The 19,142-nt window shown below is 53.3% G+C and overlaps 1 protein-coding gene across 6 annotated transcripts in view; it reads right to left on the minus strand.

The window, feature by feature from the left end:
• LOC133344707 (catenin delta-2-like) overlaps nucleotides 1–19,142 on the minus strand; it is a 59,177-nt gene that overhangs the window by 10,298 nt on the left and 29,737 nt on the right. For all 6 annotated transcript variants that reach the window (XM_061554782.1, XM_061554779.1, XM_061554778.1 and 3 more), the window contains 4 exons: nucleotides 17,567–19,076; nucleotides 17,193–17,363; nucleotides 15,154–15,628; nucleotides 4,708–4,840 (listed from right to left, as the gene is read on the minus strand). In XM_061554782.1, the coding sequence (XP_061410766.1) occupies nucleotides 4,708–4,840; nucleotides 15,154–15,628; nucleotides 17,193–17,363; nucleotides 17,567–19,076 (2,289 nt within the window). The remainder of the gene's footprint in view (nucleotides 1–4,707; nucleotides 4,841–15,153; nucleotides 15,629–17,192; nucleotides 17,364–17,566; nucleotides 19,077–19,142) is intronic.

Below are 19,142 nucleotides of genomic sequence, written 5' to 3' on the forward strand. Positions count from 1 at the left end.
AGACCCCCTGTTCAATCCCATAAACCCACTATCCCACCCTAGAGACCCCTTGTTCAATCCCATAAACCCACTATCCCACCCTAGAAACCCCCTGTTCAATCCCATAAACCCACTATCCCACCCTAGAGACCCCTGTTCAATCCCATAAACCCACTATCCCACCCTAGAGACCCCCTGTTCAATCCCATAAACCCACTATCTCACCCTAGAGACCCCTTGTTCAATCCCATAAACCCACTATCCCACCCTAGAAACCCCCTGTTCAATCCCATAAACCCACTATCCCACCCTAGAGACCCCCTGTTCAATCCCATAAACCCACTATCCCACCCTAGAGACCCCCTGCTCAATCCCATAAACCCACTATCCCACCCTAGAGACCCGCTGCTCAATCCCACAAACCCACTATCCCACCCTAGAGACCCCCTGCTCAATCCCATAAACCCACTATCCCACCCTAGAGACCCCCTGTTCAATCCCATACACCCACTATCCCACCCTAGAGACCCCCTGTTCAATCCCATAAACCCACTATCCCACCCTAGAGACCCCCTGCTCAAACCCATAAATCCACTATCCCACCCTAAAGACCCCCTGTTCAATCCCATAAACCCACTATCCCACCCTAAATACCCCCTGTTCAATCCCATAAATCCACTATCCCACCCTAAAGACCCGCTGTTCAATCCCATAAACCCACTATCCCACCCTAGAGACCCGCTGTTCAATCCCATAAACCCACTATCCTACCCTAGAGACCCCTGTTCAATCCCATAAACCCACTATCCCACCCTAGAAACCCCCTGTTCAATCCCATAAACCCACTATCCCACCCTAGAGACCCCCTGCTCAATCCCATAAACCCACTATCCCACCCTAGAGACCCCCTGCTCAATCCCATAAACCCACTATCCCACCCTTGAGACCCCCTGCTCAATCCCATAAACCCACTATCCCACCCTAGAGACCCCCTGCTCAATCCCATAAACCCACTATCCCACCCTTGAGACCCCCTGCTCAATCACATAAACCCACTATCCCACCCTAGAAACCCGCTGCTCAATCCAATAAACCCACTATCCAACCCTAGAGACCCGCTGTTCAATCCCATAAACCCACTATCCCACCCTAGAGACCCCCTGCTCAATCCCATAAACCCACTATCCCACCCTTGAGACCCCCTGCTCAATCCCATAAACCCACTATCCCACCCTAGAGACCCGCTGCTCAATCCCATAAACCCACTATCCCACCCTAGAGACCCCCTGCTCAATCCCATAAACCCACTATCCCACCCTTGAGACCCCCTGCTCAATCCCATAAACCCACTATCCCACCCTAGAGACCCGCTGCTCAATCCCATAAACCCACTATCCAACCCTAGAGACCCGCTGTTCAATCCCATAAACCCACTATCCAACCCTAAAGACCCCCTGTTCAATCCCATAAACCCACTATCCCACCCTTGAGACCCCCTGCTCAATCCCATAAACCCACTATCCCACCCTAGAGACCCGCTGCTCAATCCCATAAATCCACTATCCAACCCTAGAGACCCGCTGTTCAATCCCATAAACCCACTATCCAACCCTAAAGACCCCCTGCTCAATCCCATAAACCCACTATCCAACCCTAAAGACCCCCTGCTCAATCCCATAAACCCACTATCCCACCCTAGAGACCCCCTGCTCAATCCCATAAACCCACTATCCCACCCTAGAGACCCGCTGCTCAATCCCACAAACCCACTATCCCACCCTAGAGACCCCCTGCTCAATCTCATAAACCCACTATCCCACCCTAGAGACCCCCTGTTCAATCCCATACACCCACTATCCCACCCTAGAGACCCCCTGTTCAATCCCATAAACCCACTATCCCACCCTAGAGACCCCCTGCTCAAACCCATAAATCCACTATCCCACCCTAAAGACCCCCTGTTCAATCCCATAAACCCACTATCCCACCCTAAATACCCCCTGTTCAATCCCATAAATCCACTATCCCACCCTAAAGACCCGCTGTTCAATCCCATAAATCCACTATCCAACCCTAGAGACCCGCTGTTCAATCCCATAAACCCACTATCCAACCCTAAAGACCCCCTGCTCAATCCCATAAACCCACTATCCAACCCTAAAGACCCCCTGCTCAATCCCATAAACCCACTATCCCACCCTAGAGACCCCCTGCTCAATCCCATAAACCCACTATCCCACCCTAGAGACCCGCTGCTCAATCCCACAAACCCACTATCCCACCCTAGAGACCCCCTGCTCAATCTCATAAACCCACTATCCCACCCTAGAGACCCCCTGTTCAATCCCATACACCCACTATCCCACCCTAGAGACCCCCTGTTCAATCCCATAAACCCACTATCCCACCCTAGAGACCCCCTGCTCAAACCCATAAATCCACTATCCCACCCTAAAGACCCCCTGTTCAATCCCATAAACCCACTATCCCACCTAAATACCCCCTGTTCAATCCCATAAATCCACTATCCCACCCTAAGACCCGCTGTTCAATCCCATAAACCCACTATCCCACCCTAGAGACCCGCTGTTCAATCCCATAAACCCACTATCCTACCCTAGAGACCCCTGTTCAATCCCATAAACCCACTATCCCACCCTAGAAAACCCCCTGTTCAATCCCATAAACCCACTATCCAACCCTAGAGACCCCTTGTTCAATCCCATAAACCACTATCCCACCCTAGAAACCCCCTGTTCAATCCCATAAACCCACTATCCCACCCTAGAGACCCCCTGTTCAATCCCATAAACCCCACTATCCCACCCTAGAGACCCCCTGTTCAATCCCATAAACCCACTATCCCACCCTAGAAACCCCCTGTTCAATCCCATAAACCCACTATCCCACCCTAGAGACCCCCTGTTCAATCCCATAAACCCACTATCCACCATAGAGACCCCCTGTTCAATCCCATAAACCCACTATCCCACCCTAGAGACCCCTTGTTCAATCCCATAAACCCACTATCCCACCCTAGACACCCTTGTTCAATCCCATAAACCCACTATCCCACCCTAGAGACCCCCTGTTCAATCCCATAAACCCACTATCCCACCCTAGAGACCCCCTGTTCAATCCCATAAACCCACTATCTCACCCTAGAGACCCCTTGTTCAATCCCAGAAACCCACTATCCCACCCTAGAAACCCCCTGTTCAATCCCATAAACCCACTATCCCACCCTAGAGACCCCCTGTTCAATCCCCATAAACCCACTATCCCACCCTAGAGACCCCCCTGTTCAATCCCCCATAAACCCACTATCCCACCCTAGAGACCCCCTGTTCAATCCCATAACCCACTACCCACCCTAGAGACCCCCTGCTCAATCCCATAAACCCACTATCCCACCATAGAGACCCGCTGCTCAATCCCACAAACCCACTATCCCACCCTAGAGACCCCCTGCTTCAATCCCATAAACCCACTATCCCACCCTAGAGACCCCCTGTCAATCCCATACACCCACTATCCCACCCTAGAGACCCCCTGTTCAATCCCATAAACCCACTATCCCACCCTAGAGACCCCCTGCTCAAACCCATAAATCCACTATCCCACCCTAAAGACCCCCTGTTCAATCCCATAAACCCACTATCCCACCCTAAATACCCCCTGTTCAATCCCATAAATCCACTATCCACCCTAAAGACCCGCTGTTCAATCCCATAAACCCACTATCCCACCCTAGAGACCCGCTGTTCAATCCCATAAACCCACTATCCTACCCTAGAGACCCCTGTTCAATCCCATAAACCCACTATCCCACCCTAGAAACCCCCTGTTCAATCCCATAAACCCACTATCCAACCCTAGAGACCCCTTGTTCAATCCCATAAACCCACTATCCCACCCTAGAAACCCCCTGTTCAATCCATAAACCCACTATCCCACCCTAGAGACCCCCTGTTCAATCCCATAAACCCACTATCCCACCCTAGAGACCCCCTGTTCAATCACATAAACCCACTATCCCACCCTAGAAACCCCCTGTTCAATCCCATAAACCCACTATCCCACCCTAGAGACCCCCTGTTCAATCCCATAAACCCACTATCCCACCATAGAGACCCCCTGTTCAATCCCATAAACCCACTATCCCACCCTAGAGACCCCTTGTTCAATCCCATAAACCAACTATCCCACCCTAGAAACCCCCTGTTCAATCCCATAAACCCACTATCCCACCCTAGAGACCCCCTGTTCAATCCCATAAACCCACTATCCCACCCTAGAGACCCCCTGTTCAATCCCATAAACCCACTATCTCACCCTAGAGACCCCTTGTTCAATCCCATAAACCCACTATCCCACCCTAGAAACCCGCTGTTCAATCCCATAAACCCACTATCCCACCCTAGAGACCCCCTGTTCAATCCCATAAACCCACTATCCCACCCTAGAGACCCCCTGTTCAATCCCATAAACCCACTATCCCACCCTAGAGACCCCCTGTTCAATCCCATAAACCCACTATCCCACCCTAGAGACATTCTCCTTCCCCAACTGCTCGCCGAACCCCAGAGATCGACTCTTCAGTCTCAGACGCCCCCCATATCACGACTCCAGAGACGCTCTTCACCTTGCGATCAACTCCGCCTGACGCACGCGTGTCAGCCCGCCAACAGGGCCACCACCGGGTCACCCGCACCCTCCAGGACTCACCTGGGCCTTGACTAAGTCATCCCCAAAGCACACGTGCTGCAGGTACGCGGCGGCGTTCGCCTGCACGGAGGGAAACTCGTGCTGCAGCATCTGAATGACCTCGGGGAGGTCCGGGTCCCGCCACGCGAACTCCCTGCGCTCGCACGGAGGGCACAACTCTGTCGGGAACTGGCAGAGGGGCACCGCAAGGTCGAGAGCTGTCCTGTGCGTACATCACATAGACACAATGAATACACAACACAAGGACACGACATACACCGGGGAACTTCACTCATTTACAGAGGGGAGCAACTTTCGCCGATAAGACATCATCAGCGTGAGCGAGGGCCGCCACGCATTTTAAACCATTGGGGCTTGACAGCGTGGTGGGGTGTTGTCACGTGCTGTGTATGTGTTGTCACGTGATGTGTGTGTTGTCACGTGATGTGTATGTGTTGTCACGTGATGTGTATGTGTTGTCACGTGATGTGTGTGTGTGTGTTGTCACGTGATGTGTGTGTGCTGTCACGTGATGTGTGTGTGTTGTCACGTGATGTGTGTGTGCTGTCACGTGATGTGTATGTGTTGTCACGTGATGTGTGTGTGTTGTCACGTGATGTGTATGTGTTGCCACGTGATATGTATGTGTTGTCACGTGATGTGTATGTGCTGTCACGTTATGTTTGTGTGTTGTCACGTGATATGTATGTGTTGTCATGTGATGTGTATGTGCTGTCACGTGATGTGTATGTGTTGTCACGTGCTGTGTGTGTGTGTTGTCACGTGCTGTGTGTGTGTGTTGTCACGTGATGTGTATGTGTTGTCACGTGATGTGTGTGTGCTGTCACTTGATGTGTATGTGTTGTCACGTGATGTGTATGTGTTGTCACGTGCTGTGTGTGTGTTCTCACGTGATGTGTATGTGTTGTCACGTGCTGTGTGTGTTGTCACGTGCTGTGTGTGTGTTGTCACGTGATGTGTGTGTGTTGTCACGTGATGCGTGTGTGTGTTGTCAAGTGATGTGTATGTGCTGTCACGTGCTGTGTGTGTGTTGTCACGTGCTGTGTGTGTTGTCACGTGATGTGTATGTGTTGTCACGTGATGTGTGTGTGTTGTCAAGTGATGTGTATGTGCTGTCACGTGCTGTGTGTGTGTTGTCACGTGCTGTGTGTGTTGTCACGTGATGTGTATGTGTTGTCACGTGATGTGTGTGTGTTGTCACGTGATGTGTACGTGTTGTCACGTGCTGTGTGTGTTGTCACGTGCTGTGTGTGTGTTGTCACGTGATGTGTGTGTGTTGTCACGTGATGTGTGTGTGTGTTGTCAAGTGATGTGTATGTGCTGTCACGTGCTGTGTGTGTGTTGTCACGTGCTGTGTATGTGTTGTCACGTGATGTGTATGTGTTGTCACGTGATGTGTATGTGTTGTCACGTGATGTGTATGTGTTGTCACGTGATGTGTATGTGTTGTCACGTGATGTGTGTATGTTGTCACGTGATGTGTACGTGCTGTCACGTGATGTGTATGTGCTGTCGCGTGATGTGTGTGTGTGTTGTCACGTGATGTGTGTGTGTTGTCACGTGATGTGTATGTGATGTCACGTGATGTGTGTGTGTTGTCACGTGATGTGTGTGTGTTGTCATGTGATATATGTGTGTTGTCACGTGATGTGTAAGTGTTGTCACGTGATGTGTGTGTTGTCACGTGATGTGTGTGTGTTGTCACGTGATATGTGTGTGTTGTCACGTGATGTGTGTGTGTTGTCACGTGATGTGTATGTGTTGTCACGTGATGTGTTTGTTGTCATGTGATGTGTGTGTGTTGTCACGTGATGTGTGTGTGTGTGTTGTCACGTGATGTGTGTGTGTTGTCACGTACTGTGTATGTGTCGTCACGTGATGTGTATGTATTGTCACGTGATGTGTGTGTGTGTGTTGTCACGTGATGTGTGTGTGTTGTCACGTGATGTGTGTGTGTGTTGTCACGTGATGTGTGTGTGTTGTCACGTGATGTGTACGTGCTGTCACGTGATGTGTATGTGCTGTCGCGTGATGTGTGTGTGTGTTGTCACGTGATGTGTGTGTGTTGTCACGTGATGTGTATGTGCTGTCACGTGATGTGTGTGTTGTCACGTGATGTGTGTGTTGTCACGTGATATGTGTGTGTTGTCACGTGATGTGTAAGTGTTGTCACGTGATGTGTGTGTTGTCACGTGATGTGTGTGTGTTGTCACGTGATATGTGTGTGTTGTCACGTGATGTGTGTGTGTTGTCACGTGATATGTATGTGTTGTCACGTGATGTGTTTGTTGTCATGTGATGTGTGTGTGTTGTCACGTGATGTGTGTGTGTGTGTTGTCACGTGATGTGTGTGTGTTGTCACGTACTGTGTATGTGTCGTCACGTGATGTGTATGTGTTGTCACGTGATGTGTGTGTGTTGTCACGTGATGTGTGTGTGTTGTCACGTGATGTGTGTGTGTGTGTGTTGTCAGGTGATGTGTGTGTGTTGTCGCGTGATGTGTATGTGTCGTCACGTGATGTGTGTGTGTTGTCACGTGATGTGTGTGTGTGTTGTCACGTGATGTGTATGTGTTGTCACGTGATGTGGATGTGCTGTCACGTGATGTGTGTGTGTTGTCACGTGATGTGTATGTGTTGTCACGTGATGTGTATGTGCTGTCACGTGATGTGTATGTGCTGTCACGTGATGTGTGTGTGTGTTGTCACGTGATGTGTATGTGTTGTCACGTGATATATATGTGTTGTCACGTGATGTGTATGTGCTGTCACGTGATGTGTATGTGTTGTCACGTGATGTTTATGTGCTGTCACGTGATGTGTATGTGTTGTCACGTGATGTGTATGTGCTGTCACGTGATGTGTATGTGCTGTCACGTGATGTGTGTGTGTTGTCACGTGATGTGTGTGTGTTGTCACGTGATGTGTATGTGCTGTCACGCGATGTGTATGTGCTGTCACGTGCTGTGTGTGTGTTGTCACGTGATGTGTATGTGTTGTCACGTGATGTGTGTGTGTGTTGTCACGTGATGTGTATGTGCTGTCACGTGATGTGTGTGTGTGTTGTCACGTGATGTGTATGTGCTGTCACGTGATGTGTGTGTTGTCACGTGATGTGTGTGTGTTGTCACGTGATGTGTGTGTTGCCACGTGATGTGTGTGTGTTGTCACGTGATGTGTGTGTGTGTGTTGTCACGTGATGTGTGTGTGTTGTCACGTGATGTGTATGTGTTGTCACGTGATGTGTGTGTTGTCACGTGATGTGTGTGTGTTGTCACGTGATGTGTGTGTGTTGTCACGTGCTGTGTGTGTGTTGTCACGTGATGTGTATGTGTTGTCACATGATGTGTGTTGTCACGTGATGTGTGTGTGTTGTCACGTGATGTGTATGTGTTGTCACGTGATGTGTGTGTGTGTGTTGTCACGTGATCTGTATGTGCTGTCACGTGATGTTTGTGTTGTCACGTAATGTGTATGTGTTGTCACGTGATGTGTACGTGTTGTCACGTGCTGTATGTGTGTTGTCACGTGCTGTGTGTTTTGTCACGTGATGTGTATGTGTTGTCACGTGATGTGTGTGTGCTGTCACGTGATGTGTATGTGCTGTCACGTGATGTGTATGTGTTGTCACGTGATGTGTACGTGTTGTCACGTGCTGTGTGTGTGTTGTTACGTGATATGTGTGTGTTGTCACGTGATGTGTGTGTGCTGTCACGTGATGTGTATGTGCTGTCACATGATGTGTATGTGTTGTCACGTGATGTGTACGTGTTGTCACGTGCTGTGTGTGTGTTGTTACGTGATGTGTGTGTGTTGTCACGTGATGTGTATGTGTTGTCACGTGATGTGTGTGTGCTGTCACGTGATGTGTATGTGCTGTCACGTGATGTGTATGTGTTGTCACGTGATGTGTACGTGTTGTCACGTGCTGTGTGTGTGTTGTCACGTGATGTGTACGTGTTGTCACGTGATGTGTGTTGTCACGTGATGTGTGCGTGCTGTCACGTGATGTGTATGTGCTGTCACGTGATGTGTATGTGTTGTCACGTGATGTGTGTGTGTTGTCACGTGATGTGTGTGTGCTGTCACGTGATGTGGATGTGCTGTCACGTTATGTGTATGTGTTGTCACGTGCTGTGTGTGTGTTGTCACGTGCTGTGTGTGTGTTGTCACGTGATGTGTATGTGTTGTCACGTGATGTGTATGTGCTGTCACGTGATGTGTGTGTTCTGTCACGTGATGTGTGTGTGTTGTCACGTGATGTGTGTGTGTTGTCACGTGATGTGTATGTGCTGTCACGTGATGTGTATGTGCTGTCACGTGCTGTGTGTGTGTTGTCACGTGACGTGTATGTGTTGTCACGTGATGTGTGTGTGTTGTCACGTGATGTGTATGTGCTGTCACGTGATGTGTGTGTGTGTGTTGTCACGTGATGTGTGTGTTGTCACGTGATGTGTGTGTGTTGTCACGTGATGTGTGTGTTGCCACGTGATGTGTGTGTGTTGTCACGTGATGTGTGTGTGTGTGTTGTCACGTGATGTGTGTGTGTTGTCACGTGATGTGTATGTGTTGTCACATGATGTGTGTTGTCACGTGATGTGTGTGTGTTGTCACGTGATGTGTATGTGTTGTCACGTGATGTGTGTGTGTGTTGTCACGTGATCTGTATGTGCTGTCACGTGATGTTTGTGTGTTGTCACGTAATGTGTATGTGTTGTCACGTGATGTGTACGTGTTGTCACGTGCTGTATGTGTGTTGTCACGTGCTGTGTGTGTTGTCACGTGATGTGTAAGTGTTGTCACGTGATGTGTGTGTGCTGTCACGTGATGTGTATGTGCTGTCACGTGATGTGTATGTGTTGTCACGTGATGTGTACGTGTTGTCACGTGCTGTGTGTGTGTTGTTACGTGATATGTGTGTGTTGTCACGTGATGTGTGTGTGCTGTCACGTGATGTGTATGTGCTGTCACATGATGTGTATGTGTTGTCACGTGATGTGTACGTGTTGTCACGTGCTGTGTGTGTGTTGTTACGTGATGTGTGTGTGTTGTCACGTGATGTGTATGTGTTGTCACGTGATGTGTGTGTGCTGTCACGTGATGTGTATGTGCTGTCACGTGATGTGTATGTGTTGTCACGTGATGTGTACGTGTTGTCACGTGCTGTGTGTGTGTTGTCACGTGATGTGTACGTGTTGTCACGTGATGTGTGTGTGTTGTCACGTGATGTGTGCGTGCTGTCACGTGATGTGTATGTGCTGTCACGTGATGTGTATGTGTTGTCACGTGATGTGTGTGTGTTGTCACGTGATGTGTGTGTGCTGTCACGTGATGTGGATGTGCTGTCACGTTATGTGTATGTGTTGTCACGTGCTGTGTGTGTGTTGTCACGTGCTGTGTGTGTGTTGTCACGTGATGTGTATGTGTTGTCACGTGATGTGTATGTGCTGTCACGTGATGTGTGTGTTCTGTCACGTGATGTGTGTGTGTTGTCACGTGATGTGTGTGTGTTGTCACGTGATGTGTATGTGCTGTCACGTGATGTGTGTGTGTGTGTTGTCACGTGATGTGTGTGTTGTCACGTGATGTGTGTGTGTTGTCACGTGATGTGTGTGTTGCCACGTGATGTGTGTGTGTTGTCACGTGATGTGTGTGTGTGTGTTGTCACGTGATGTGTGTGTGTTGTCACGTGATGTGTATGTGTTGTCACATGATGTGTGTTGTCACGTGATGTGTGTGTGTTGTCACGTGATGTGTATGTGTTGTCACGTGATGTGTGTGTGTGTTGTCACGTGATCTGTATGTGCTGTCACGTGATGTTTGTGTGTTGTCACGTAATGTGTATGTGTTGTCACGTGATGTGTACGTGTTGTCACGTGCTGTATGTGTGTTGTCACGTGCTGTGTGTGTTGTCACGTGATGTGTATGTGTTGTCACGTGATGTGTGTGTGCTGTCACGTGATGTGTATGTGCTGTCACGTGATGTGTATGTGTTGTCACGTGATGTGTACGTGTTGTCACGTGCTGTGTGTGTGTTGTTACGTGATATGTGTGTGTTGTCACGTGATGTGTGTGTGCTGTCACGTGATGTGTATGTGCTGTCACATGATGTGTATGTGTTGTCACGTGATGTGTACGTGTTGTCACGTGCTGTGTGTGTGTTGTTACGTGATGTGTGTGTGTTGTCACGTGATGTGTATGTGTTGTCACGTGATGTGTGTGTGCTGTCACGTGATGTGTATGTGCTGTCACGTGATGTGTATGTGTTGTCACGTGATGTGTACGTGTTGTCACGTGCTGTGTGTGTGTTGTCACGTGATGTGTACGTGTTGTCACGTGATGTGTGTGTGTTGTCACGTGATGTGTGCGTGCTGTCACGTGATGTGTATGTGCTGTCACGTGATGTGTATGTGTTGTCACGTGATGTGTGTGTGTTGTCACGTGATGTGTGTGTGCTGTCACGTGATGTGGATGTGCTGTCACGTTATGTGTATGTGTTGTCACGTGCTGTGTGTGTGTTGTCACGTGCTGTGTGTGTGTTGTCACGTGATGTGTATGTGTTGTCACGTGATGTGTATGTGCTGTCACGTGATGTGTGTGTTCTGTCACGTGATGTGTGTGTGTTGTCACGTGATGTGTGTGTGTTGTCACGTGATGTGTATGTGCTGTCACGTGATGTGTATGTGCTGTCACGTGCTGTGTGTGTGTTGTCACGTGACGTGTATGTGTTGTCACGTGATGTGTGTGTGTTGTCACGTGATGTGTATGTGCTGTCACGTGATGTGTGTGTGTGTGTTGTCACGTGATGTGTGTGTTGTCACGTGATGTGTGTGTTGCCACGTGATGTGTGTGTGTTGTCACGTGATGTGTGTGTGTGTGTTGTCACGTGATGTGTGTGTGTTGTCACGTGATGTGTATGTGTTGTCACGTGATGTGTGTGTGTTGTCACGTGATGTGTGTGTTGTCACGTGATGTGTGTGTGTTGTCACGTGATGTGTATGTGCTGTCACATGATGTGTGTTGTCACGTGATGTGTGTGTTGTCACGTGATGTGTGTGTTGTCACGTGCTGTGTGTGTGTTGTCACGTGATGTGTATGTGTTGTCACATGATGTGTGTTGTCACGTGATGTGTGTGTGTTGTCACGTGATGTGTATGTGTTGTCACGTGATGTGTGTGTGTTGTCACGTGATGTGTATGTGCTGTCACGTGATGTTTGTGTGTTGTCACGTAATGTGTATGTGTTGTCACGTGATTTGTGTGTGTTGTCACGTGCTGTGTGTGTTGTCACGTGATGTGTGTGTGTTGTCACGTGATGTGTATGTGCTGCCACGTGATGTTTGTGTGTTGTCACGTGATGTGTACGTGTTGTCACGTGCTGTATGTGTGTTGTCACGTGCTGTGTGTGTTGTCACGTGATGTGTGTGTGCTGTCACGTGATGTGTATGTGCTGTCACGTGATGTGTATGTGTTGTCACGTGATGTGTACGTGTTGTCACGTGCTGTGTGTGTGTTGTTACGTGATGTGTGTGTGTTGTCACGTGCTGTGTGTGTGTTGTCACGTGATGTGTGTGTGTTGTCACGTGATGTGTGTGTGTTGTCACGTGATGTGTGTGTGTGTTGTCACGTGATGTGTATGTGTTGTCACGTGCTGTGTGTGTGTTGTCACGTGATGTGTATGTGTTGTCACGTGATGTGTATGTGTTGTCACGTGATGTGTATGTGTTGTTACGTGCTGTGTGTGTGTTGTCACGTGATGTGTATGTCTTGTCACGTGATGTGTATGTGTTGTCACGTGATGTGTATGTGCTGTCACGTGATGTGTATGTGTTGTCACGTGATGTGTGTGTTGTCACGTGCTGTGTGTGTTGTCACGTGATGTGTATGTGTTGTCACGTGATGTGTGTGTGTTGTCACGTGATGTGTATGTGCTGTCACGTGATGTGTATGTGTTGTCACGTGATGTGTATGTGTTGTCACGTGCTGTGTGTGTTGTCACGTGATGTGTATGTGTTGTCACGTGATGTGTGTGTGTTGTCACGTGATGTGTATGTGTTGTCACGTGATGTGTGTGTGCTGTCATGTGATGTGTATGTGTTGTCACGTGATGTGTGTGTGTTCTCACGTGATGTGTGTGTGCTGTCACGTGATGTGTATGTGTTGTCACGTGATGTGTATGTGTTGTCACGTGCTGTGTGTGTGTTGTCACGTGATGTGTGTGTGTTGTCACGTGCTGTGTGTGTGTTGTCACGTGATGTGTATGTGTTGTCACGTGATGTGTATGTGTTGTCACGTGCTGTGTGTGTGCTGTCACGTGATGTGTATGTGTTATCACGTGATGTGTGTGTGTTGTCACGTGATGTGTGTGTGCTGTCACGTGATGTGTATGTGTTGTCACGTGATGTGTGTGTGTTGTCACGTGATGTGTATGTGCTGTCACGTGCTGTGTATGTGCTGTCACGTGATGTGTATGTGTTGTCACGTGATGTGTGTGTGTTGTCACGTGATGTGTATGTGTTGTCACGTGATGTGTATGTGTTGTCACGTGCTGTGCATGTGTCGTCTTGTGATGTGTGTGTGTTGTCATGTGATGTGTATGTGTTATCACGTGATGTGTGTGTGCTGTCACGTGATGTGTATGTGTTGTCACGTGATGTGTGTGTGTTGTCACGTGCTGTGTCCTGTCGGGGGCGGCACGTCAGGGGGCCGCCAGGGGCCCGCGGGCCCTGCAATGAAGGACACTGCTCCCCACGGTGTACACAATAGCAGCACATGGTAGATACACACAAAATAAATACACAAGACAAGCACATAATGGACACACAATGTACAAAATACATAAACACAAGCACACGCTAGATACAATACTAGATACAATGTACACAACGTATACACAATTCTAACTATACCTACACAAGAGATACGATATAAAAGATACACATACTACTTACTAATATGTACACATTACACGACACACACATATAATACGGACACTATTATAAATAAGATAAAAACTCATGCATTATGTTTACTGTTGTAGCATACTCAAGATGGTGAGATGTGGTGGCTTTAAGTGGCCTTAATCCAGCAGTGGATCGATCACTGTTGATGATGAACACACACTACGTGTTTACATTACAGAGTTCAGATGTCACCTATACACAGTACCCACACGACATCCAACACAACAGAGATAAAGACAAAAGTTCACCCGTATAGCCTTTAACAGACTGTTGGGGCAAGTGCTGTTAGCGAGCACCTATGAAGGCCGGCACGGTACACGAGGGGGTGGGTGGTCAGAACCACGCCCGGCCGCCTTTGTCTCCCCAGTGGCGAAGTTTACACACCGCACCAGGTACTCGTTAGAAGCTGACTCAACCTAGGGGAGGCCGAGGACCGGTTCAGATAATCGTCACCAGTGTTGTGTTGGCCACATCGGGAATCGAATTCGGGTTGCCGGGTTCGTAGTGCAGCGTAGCGCTGACCGCTACACCACCGCTCCCCGATACAAAAGACAAGGAACCCCCGTATAAACACACGCAGACAAACACGTGCACACACGCGCAGCGCCACCACCCGCAGCAGGCCGAGCTCTGGGTGTGATGGATGGAGCTCTCTGATGCTGCCGGGGAGCACGTGCCACGATTTGTGTGGAAATTGGAGATAGTGGGGGGCGGGGCTGGGGGCCGGGGGGGGGCGATTGTGGGTTGGAGACAGCCTCGGGGTCTCCCTCACTGACGTGACACTTCACCTCGGCACGTGCAGCTGGCAATTAACGACGCCCGTGGCACCGCGGCGCTGCCAATGATTGGAATGAACGTGGTGATAATTGGGTTTCAATTTATGACAACACGACCCCCTTAGGATGGCGGAGGCAATCTCAGCTGCGTGCGCCACGGCCCAGGATCGCGTTTTAAGAGAAGATAACAATTGACGGCGATTTAAAGCCCCGTTCAGTCCACTGCTGTACGAATTGAGGCGTCACTCCACCGCGTCGCTCATTGGGGTTGATTGAGCGATACTTCACCACGCTGGGCATTGTGCGTTTGTAGCGGAGCGGAGGAAGCAGGCACGGGGCCGTTGAGATATCGCGTTTAGAGGTGGCCCGGAATTGAACTCGGATGGTCAGGTCGATGGGGCAGTGCGTGCGCGAACCAGTGCCACCGCTTCCGCAGTGACCAGCTTTGGTGAAGTATGGTCAAACAGTCCCCATGACTGACACGGCATGTGGAGGCCCTCATCTATCAGGTGGTTGACAAAAGAGCGATTGATGCGAGACGTGAGGTTACGTCGCCACGCTGCCGACTGCCGGGAGCCGTGGCACCAGTCGAATAAATGGCACCGAGTCTGAAGCCGTCGATGCCACCCCACACGCGTCGTCACCAACGCTGCCCCGGCTCGTGCTGCATCAGGCACGCGCGAGGCTCCTGGCGTGGGGCTGTGCTCACCTGGGGTCCTTGTGGATGCTATCCAGAGACGGCTGCCGAGTGGGCGCCAGGCTCTGAGTGGGCGCCTGCGGGTAGGCGGAGGCCTCCGCCCTTGAGAGCGGCCCCGGCGAGTATCGGTAGGCGTCCGGGTACCCGGCCGAGGCGGCCGCGGGCTCCGGGTTGAGCGCGGGCGACGCCTGCAGCGCGTAGGCGTCGGGGAACGGCTCCGCGTTGTACGAGGGCGACTGCCGGTACGAGTCCGGGTCCGCGTAGATCTGGTGCGCGGGCGAGTGCCGGTACGGCTCCAGGTCGACGTACGCCTGGCGGCTGGGCGACTTCTGGCTCGCGTCGATGTCCGCGTACAGGTGGTGGCTGGGCGAGTGGCGGTACTCCTCGGCGTAGGTGCCCCCCGCCGCCGCGCTGAAGCTGCCCCGCTGGTAGGTGAGGTAGCTGCGGGCGTTGCGCTGGCTGCCGCTGCCGCTGCGCTTGAAAGGCACTGAGCGGACACGGGGGGGGGGGGCAGACGGCAGCGGCAGTAGCACGCGGCCCCCAACCCGCGCGACGGAGACTCGTGTCTGCGTGCCCTCACGTGGCCGCTATGCGCGAGGTCAAGACGCGTGGGTGTTGGCTGCGGGTGGGATTTGCCCTTAAGGTAAAACGGGTAAAAGCGCAGCCGTGCAATTGCTCGCTCACGCACACTGCTCGCGGAAAAGATTTTAACAACTCCACGCCGACCAGATGTGTAGGAAGAGATGGGTGATACCCACACTTTACCCCAGTCAGCGGTGTTAATGCGCCCACCGCTGGGTGGACAGAGGCGGCGAAGGAAGATTTAAAAAAACTCAATCTAGATTTGAAGTTTTCGTGACTGCAGGTATCCATACGCTTTGGTTCTTTCGGTAAAGTCACGTAGGTGTCAAATAACTTCGGCAATTGTTTTCTTGCTGTGGTTGTCCCACCTGATGTTACAAACTGCCTTGCCGAGAGATGGAATTGAATTGGTGCCCTCTAGATTGCAAGTCCAGTGCGCTAACCATTGCACCACTGTGCGAGGGAGGGAGCTCTTGAACTCAAAACGCCGTGAGTTGCCTGAGCGCGTCACCCGCCCCTCCACTCCCGCTGTTTCGATTACTGCCGGGGCGAGGCGGTCAATAATACAACGGCAACGCAGCACAATGGTAGCACAATACACGCACATCCAGCCACTCTGAGCCTCCACACTCCCTTTTCATGGGTTTGGAGATGATTGTTTATATTATGAGTGCTGTACGTGTAGGAGGAATCGCCGAGTGTCTCGAGAAAGGCTATGCGTGGCAGTGGATGTAACTGACAACTCCGTACAGGCTGGGTTTGCGAGCCCACTTGCTATACTGCCAGCTCCTGACCACCGCGCTGCCCAGCGGTTTGGGAGTTTACAAATCTCTACGTGAGCCACCACCCACCGGCCTCCAAATCTGAATCACAAATCTGTAATCCATCAAACTCCACGTGGCGACTCACGGAGCCACGGAACCCTCCCCGCCGCCACCGTCCTGGGGCGGGTGCCGCAGTCGCGGATTCCCCTCCCCCCCCCCAGCACGGAGCGGACATCGTCACGGTAGCGACCGATTGATAATCCTCCTGGAGCATCAGACGAGGTCACCGAGGTGCTGGCTACGAGTGACTGTCCACGCTGCCTCGCCTCCTCACATTCTGCCCCCTTCCCGGCCCCGAGCGGCACACTGCCGTCTGCGACGAGGAGTTGCCGCCGCGGGAGATCGAAGCGTAGCGCGGCGCGAACGGCCGATTAGGGGGCGGAGTGAAGTTCGCTCGCGAGGATTCGCCACGGGGCGCCCAGCAATCACCCTGTGGGATTGTTTGATTCCAAGTCAATTTTGAGTCGACGCAACTGCTGCGCCGCGTACAGCTGCTGTCATTATGCGGCAATAAAGCGGCGTTCGCCGACTTCGATCGCGTTAATTGCTCGGTAATTGTTGCGGTGATAGCGGGAAGGATTGGGGGGGGGGGGAGAGCGGGGCGGGGGGGAGGGTGGAGGTGGAGGGAGTGGAGGGGGCACCCACTCGTGCTGCTGTAAAATGCGGAGCTCCCGTGCGCGGGAAGCGGAGGTGGCGACTGCGACCCCGGGGTCGTGTGTCCCCCCACGCTGCCGTGGCTCTCGGCGGGGTTCAGGAAGGCAGGGGGCTCGGCTCCGCCGCCCTGGCTCAGCTGGCCCGAGTACGAGACGCGGGAGCCTGCACGCAGAGGACAGCGGAACACAACCGCGAGGCTCTCGACGTGACAGTCGACGCGATCCCTTGCGTGCGGAACACCCGCGGACAGGAGATGCGACGAGCGCGGGGACAAGGAGCAAGGGCCGAGGGGATCCACCGGGACACGGAACCGGGGGATTCGAGGGGAGGGGACACGGGGCAAGGGGACCCGAGGGGATACTTGCCCGAGAGCTGCCCCGGGAACTGCATTCCGCGCCGCTCGTACAGGCTGTACGCGCCGTCCGCGGCGTGCGCGTAAAGGTCGTGTCCCATCCTCCTGGCCGCCGCGTCCCCTGCCCCCTGCCCCCGTGGGTCCCCACCGCCCCCCGCGTCCATGTAGCTGTCGGCGGACGAGCCGAGGTGCCCGAATGCGGCCTCTCCTCCCAGCGCGGCCTGCCGGGTGAACTTCCGGCCCATGGTCAGCGTGTAGAGCGCGGGGGCCCCCTGCGCGTGCGGGCCCCCGCCGGCCTCGGTGCCGGCCCTGTGGCTGCCGTAGGCGTCCGCCCCCTGGGTCGTCCTGCGCCTGCGCCCCAGCGTCCACGTGTACTGCTCGGGGAGAGGCGCGCGGTACGGGCTGCTGTCCCCCACGGCCTCCTCGTGGGAGAACCTCTCCTGGCCGAACGCGTGGCTGCGCTCCTGGCCGTAGCGCTGGGTGCCCGGATCTGGGTAGCTTTCTCCGGCCTCGTCCCCGAACATCTCCGAGCCCTGCGGGCTGTATCCCAGCCCCGGCGTCTCCGAGTACATCTCCCCGTGCGGCTGCGTGTAGGCCTCGCTTCCTCGATACTGCTCCTGGGCGTCCTGCTGCTGGCCGTAGTGCGTGGCGCTCGCGGGGCCCACGTGCTCACACAGCTGCTGCTGCTGCTGTTGCTGCTGCATCGGGAGGAGAGCCTCGCTCCTGAACGCGACCTCGTCGTGCTCCGCGCGGAACCCGCGTTGAGCAGGAACCCCCGGGCCCGGCTCCTCGTCTCTGCCGCACGCGGGTACCAGGGCCTCCCCCTCCGCGCTCCCGCCCCCGGCGGCGCGCTGAGCGAGCAGGGCGTGACGCGTGGCTGGGACAGGCGCCAACGGCGCAGACGGCTGGGGTGGCACCTGGCTCGGGGCCTGAGCGGGAGCGGTCGCCTTGGCCGTGGGCGGCGTGGAGCGGGGAGGCGGGATCGGAGGCGGCCGCTTCCCCGGACGGGCGAGAGGCATCACCGCGGGCAGAGGCGCCGCCGCGGGAGTCGCCGGCTGCTGCGCGCAGGGACCGGAGTCCGAGGCGGCGCCGCTCAGGACCCTGGACAGCACCGCACCGCCGCCCGCCCCTTTGCCGAAGGCCGAGCCGTGGGGAGCGAGAGGCGGGGCCGCCTCCTCCCTGTCCGAGGCCTCCTTGCCCCGAGCGACTGCCTCCGCCGGGCAAACTTCCTCCTCCGAGCTGCCGGCGCCGCTGCCGCCTTCCGACGCCGAGCGCCGAGCCGCGGAGCTCGCCGACTCGGGGTGCTGGAGCGACTGGGACCCGTCCTGCGGAGAGAGCGCCTGGAGAGGGGAGCCATTCTGCGCTGCGGGGACGGCCACGGATTCCCGACGGGACGGAGGGCAGTGGAAGGCGCTGCCAAACGACGACGAGAAGGTGAAGAGCGGAGTCGACGCGGCGTCCGCGGCGCTGCTCGGGAACTCGGAGAAGCCGGCGGGGAGCGCGGCGTCGGGAGACGCCGTGGCCTGCAGCGGGGAGAGCGACGGAGACAGAGAGAGCATCGGTGGCGATGGAACACCGCTCTCGAGGTT

This window comes from Lethenteron reissneri, chromosome 20 (genome assembly GCF_015708825.2).
Source record: "Lethenteron reissneri isolate LAM-NWPU_2019-01 chromosome 20, ASM1570882v1, whole genome shotgun sequence".
Lineage (NCBI taxonomy): Eukaryota > Metazoa > Chordata > Hyperoartia > Petromyzontiformes > Petromyzontidae > Lethenteron > Lethenteron reissneri.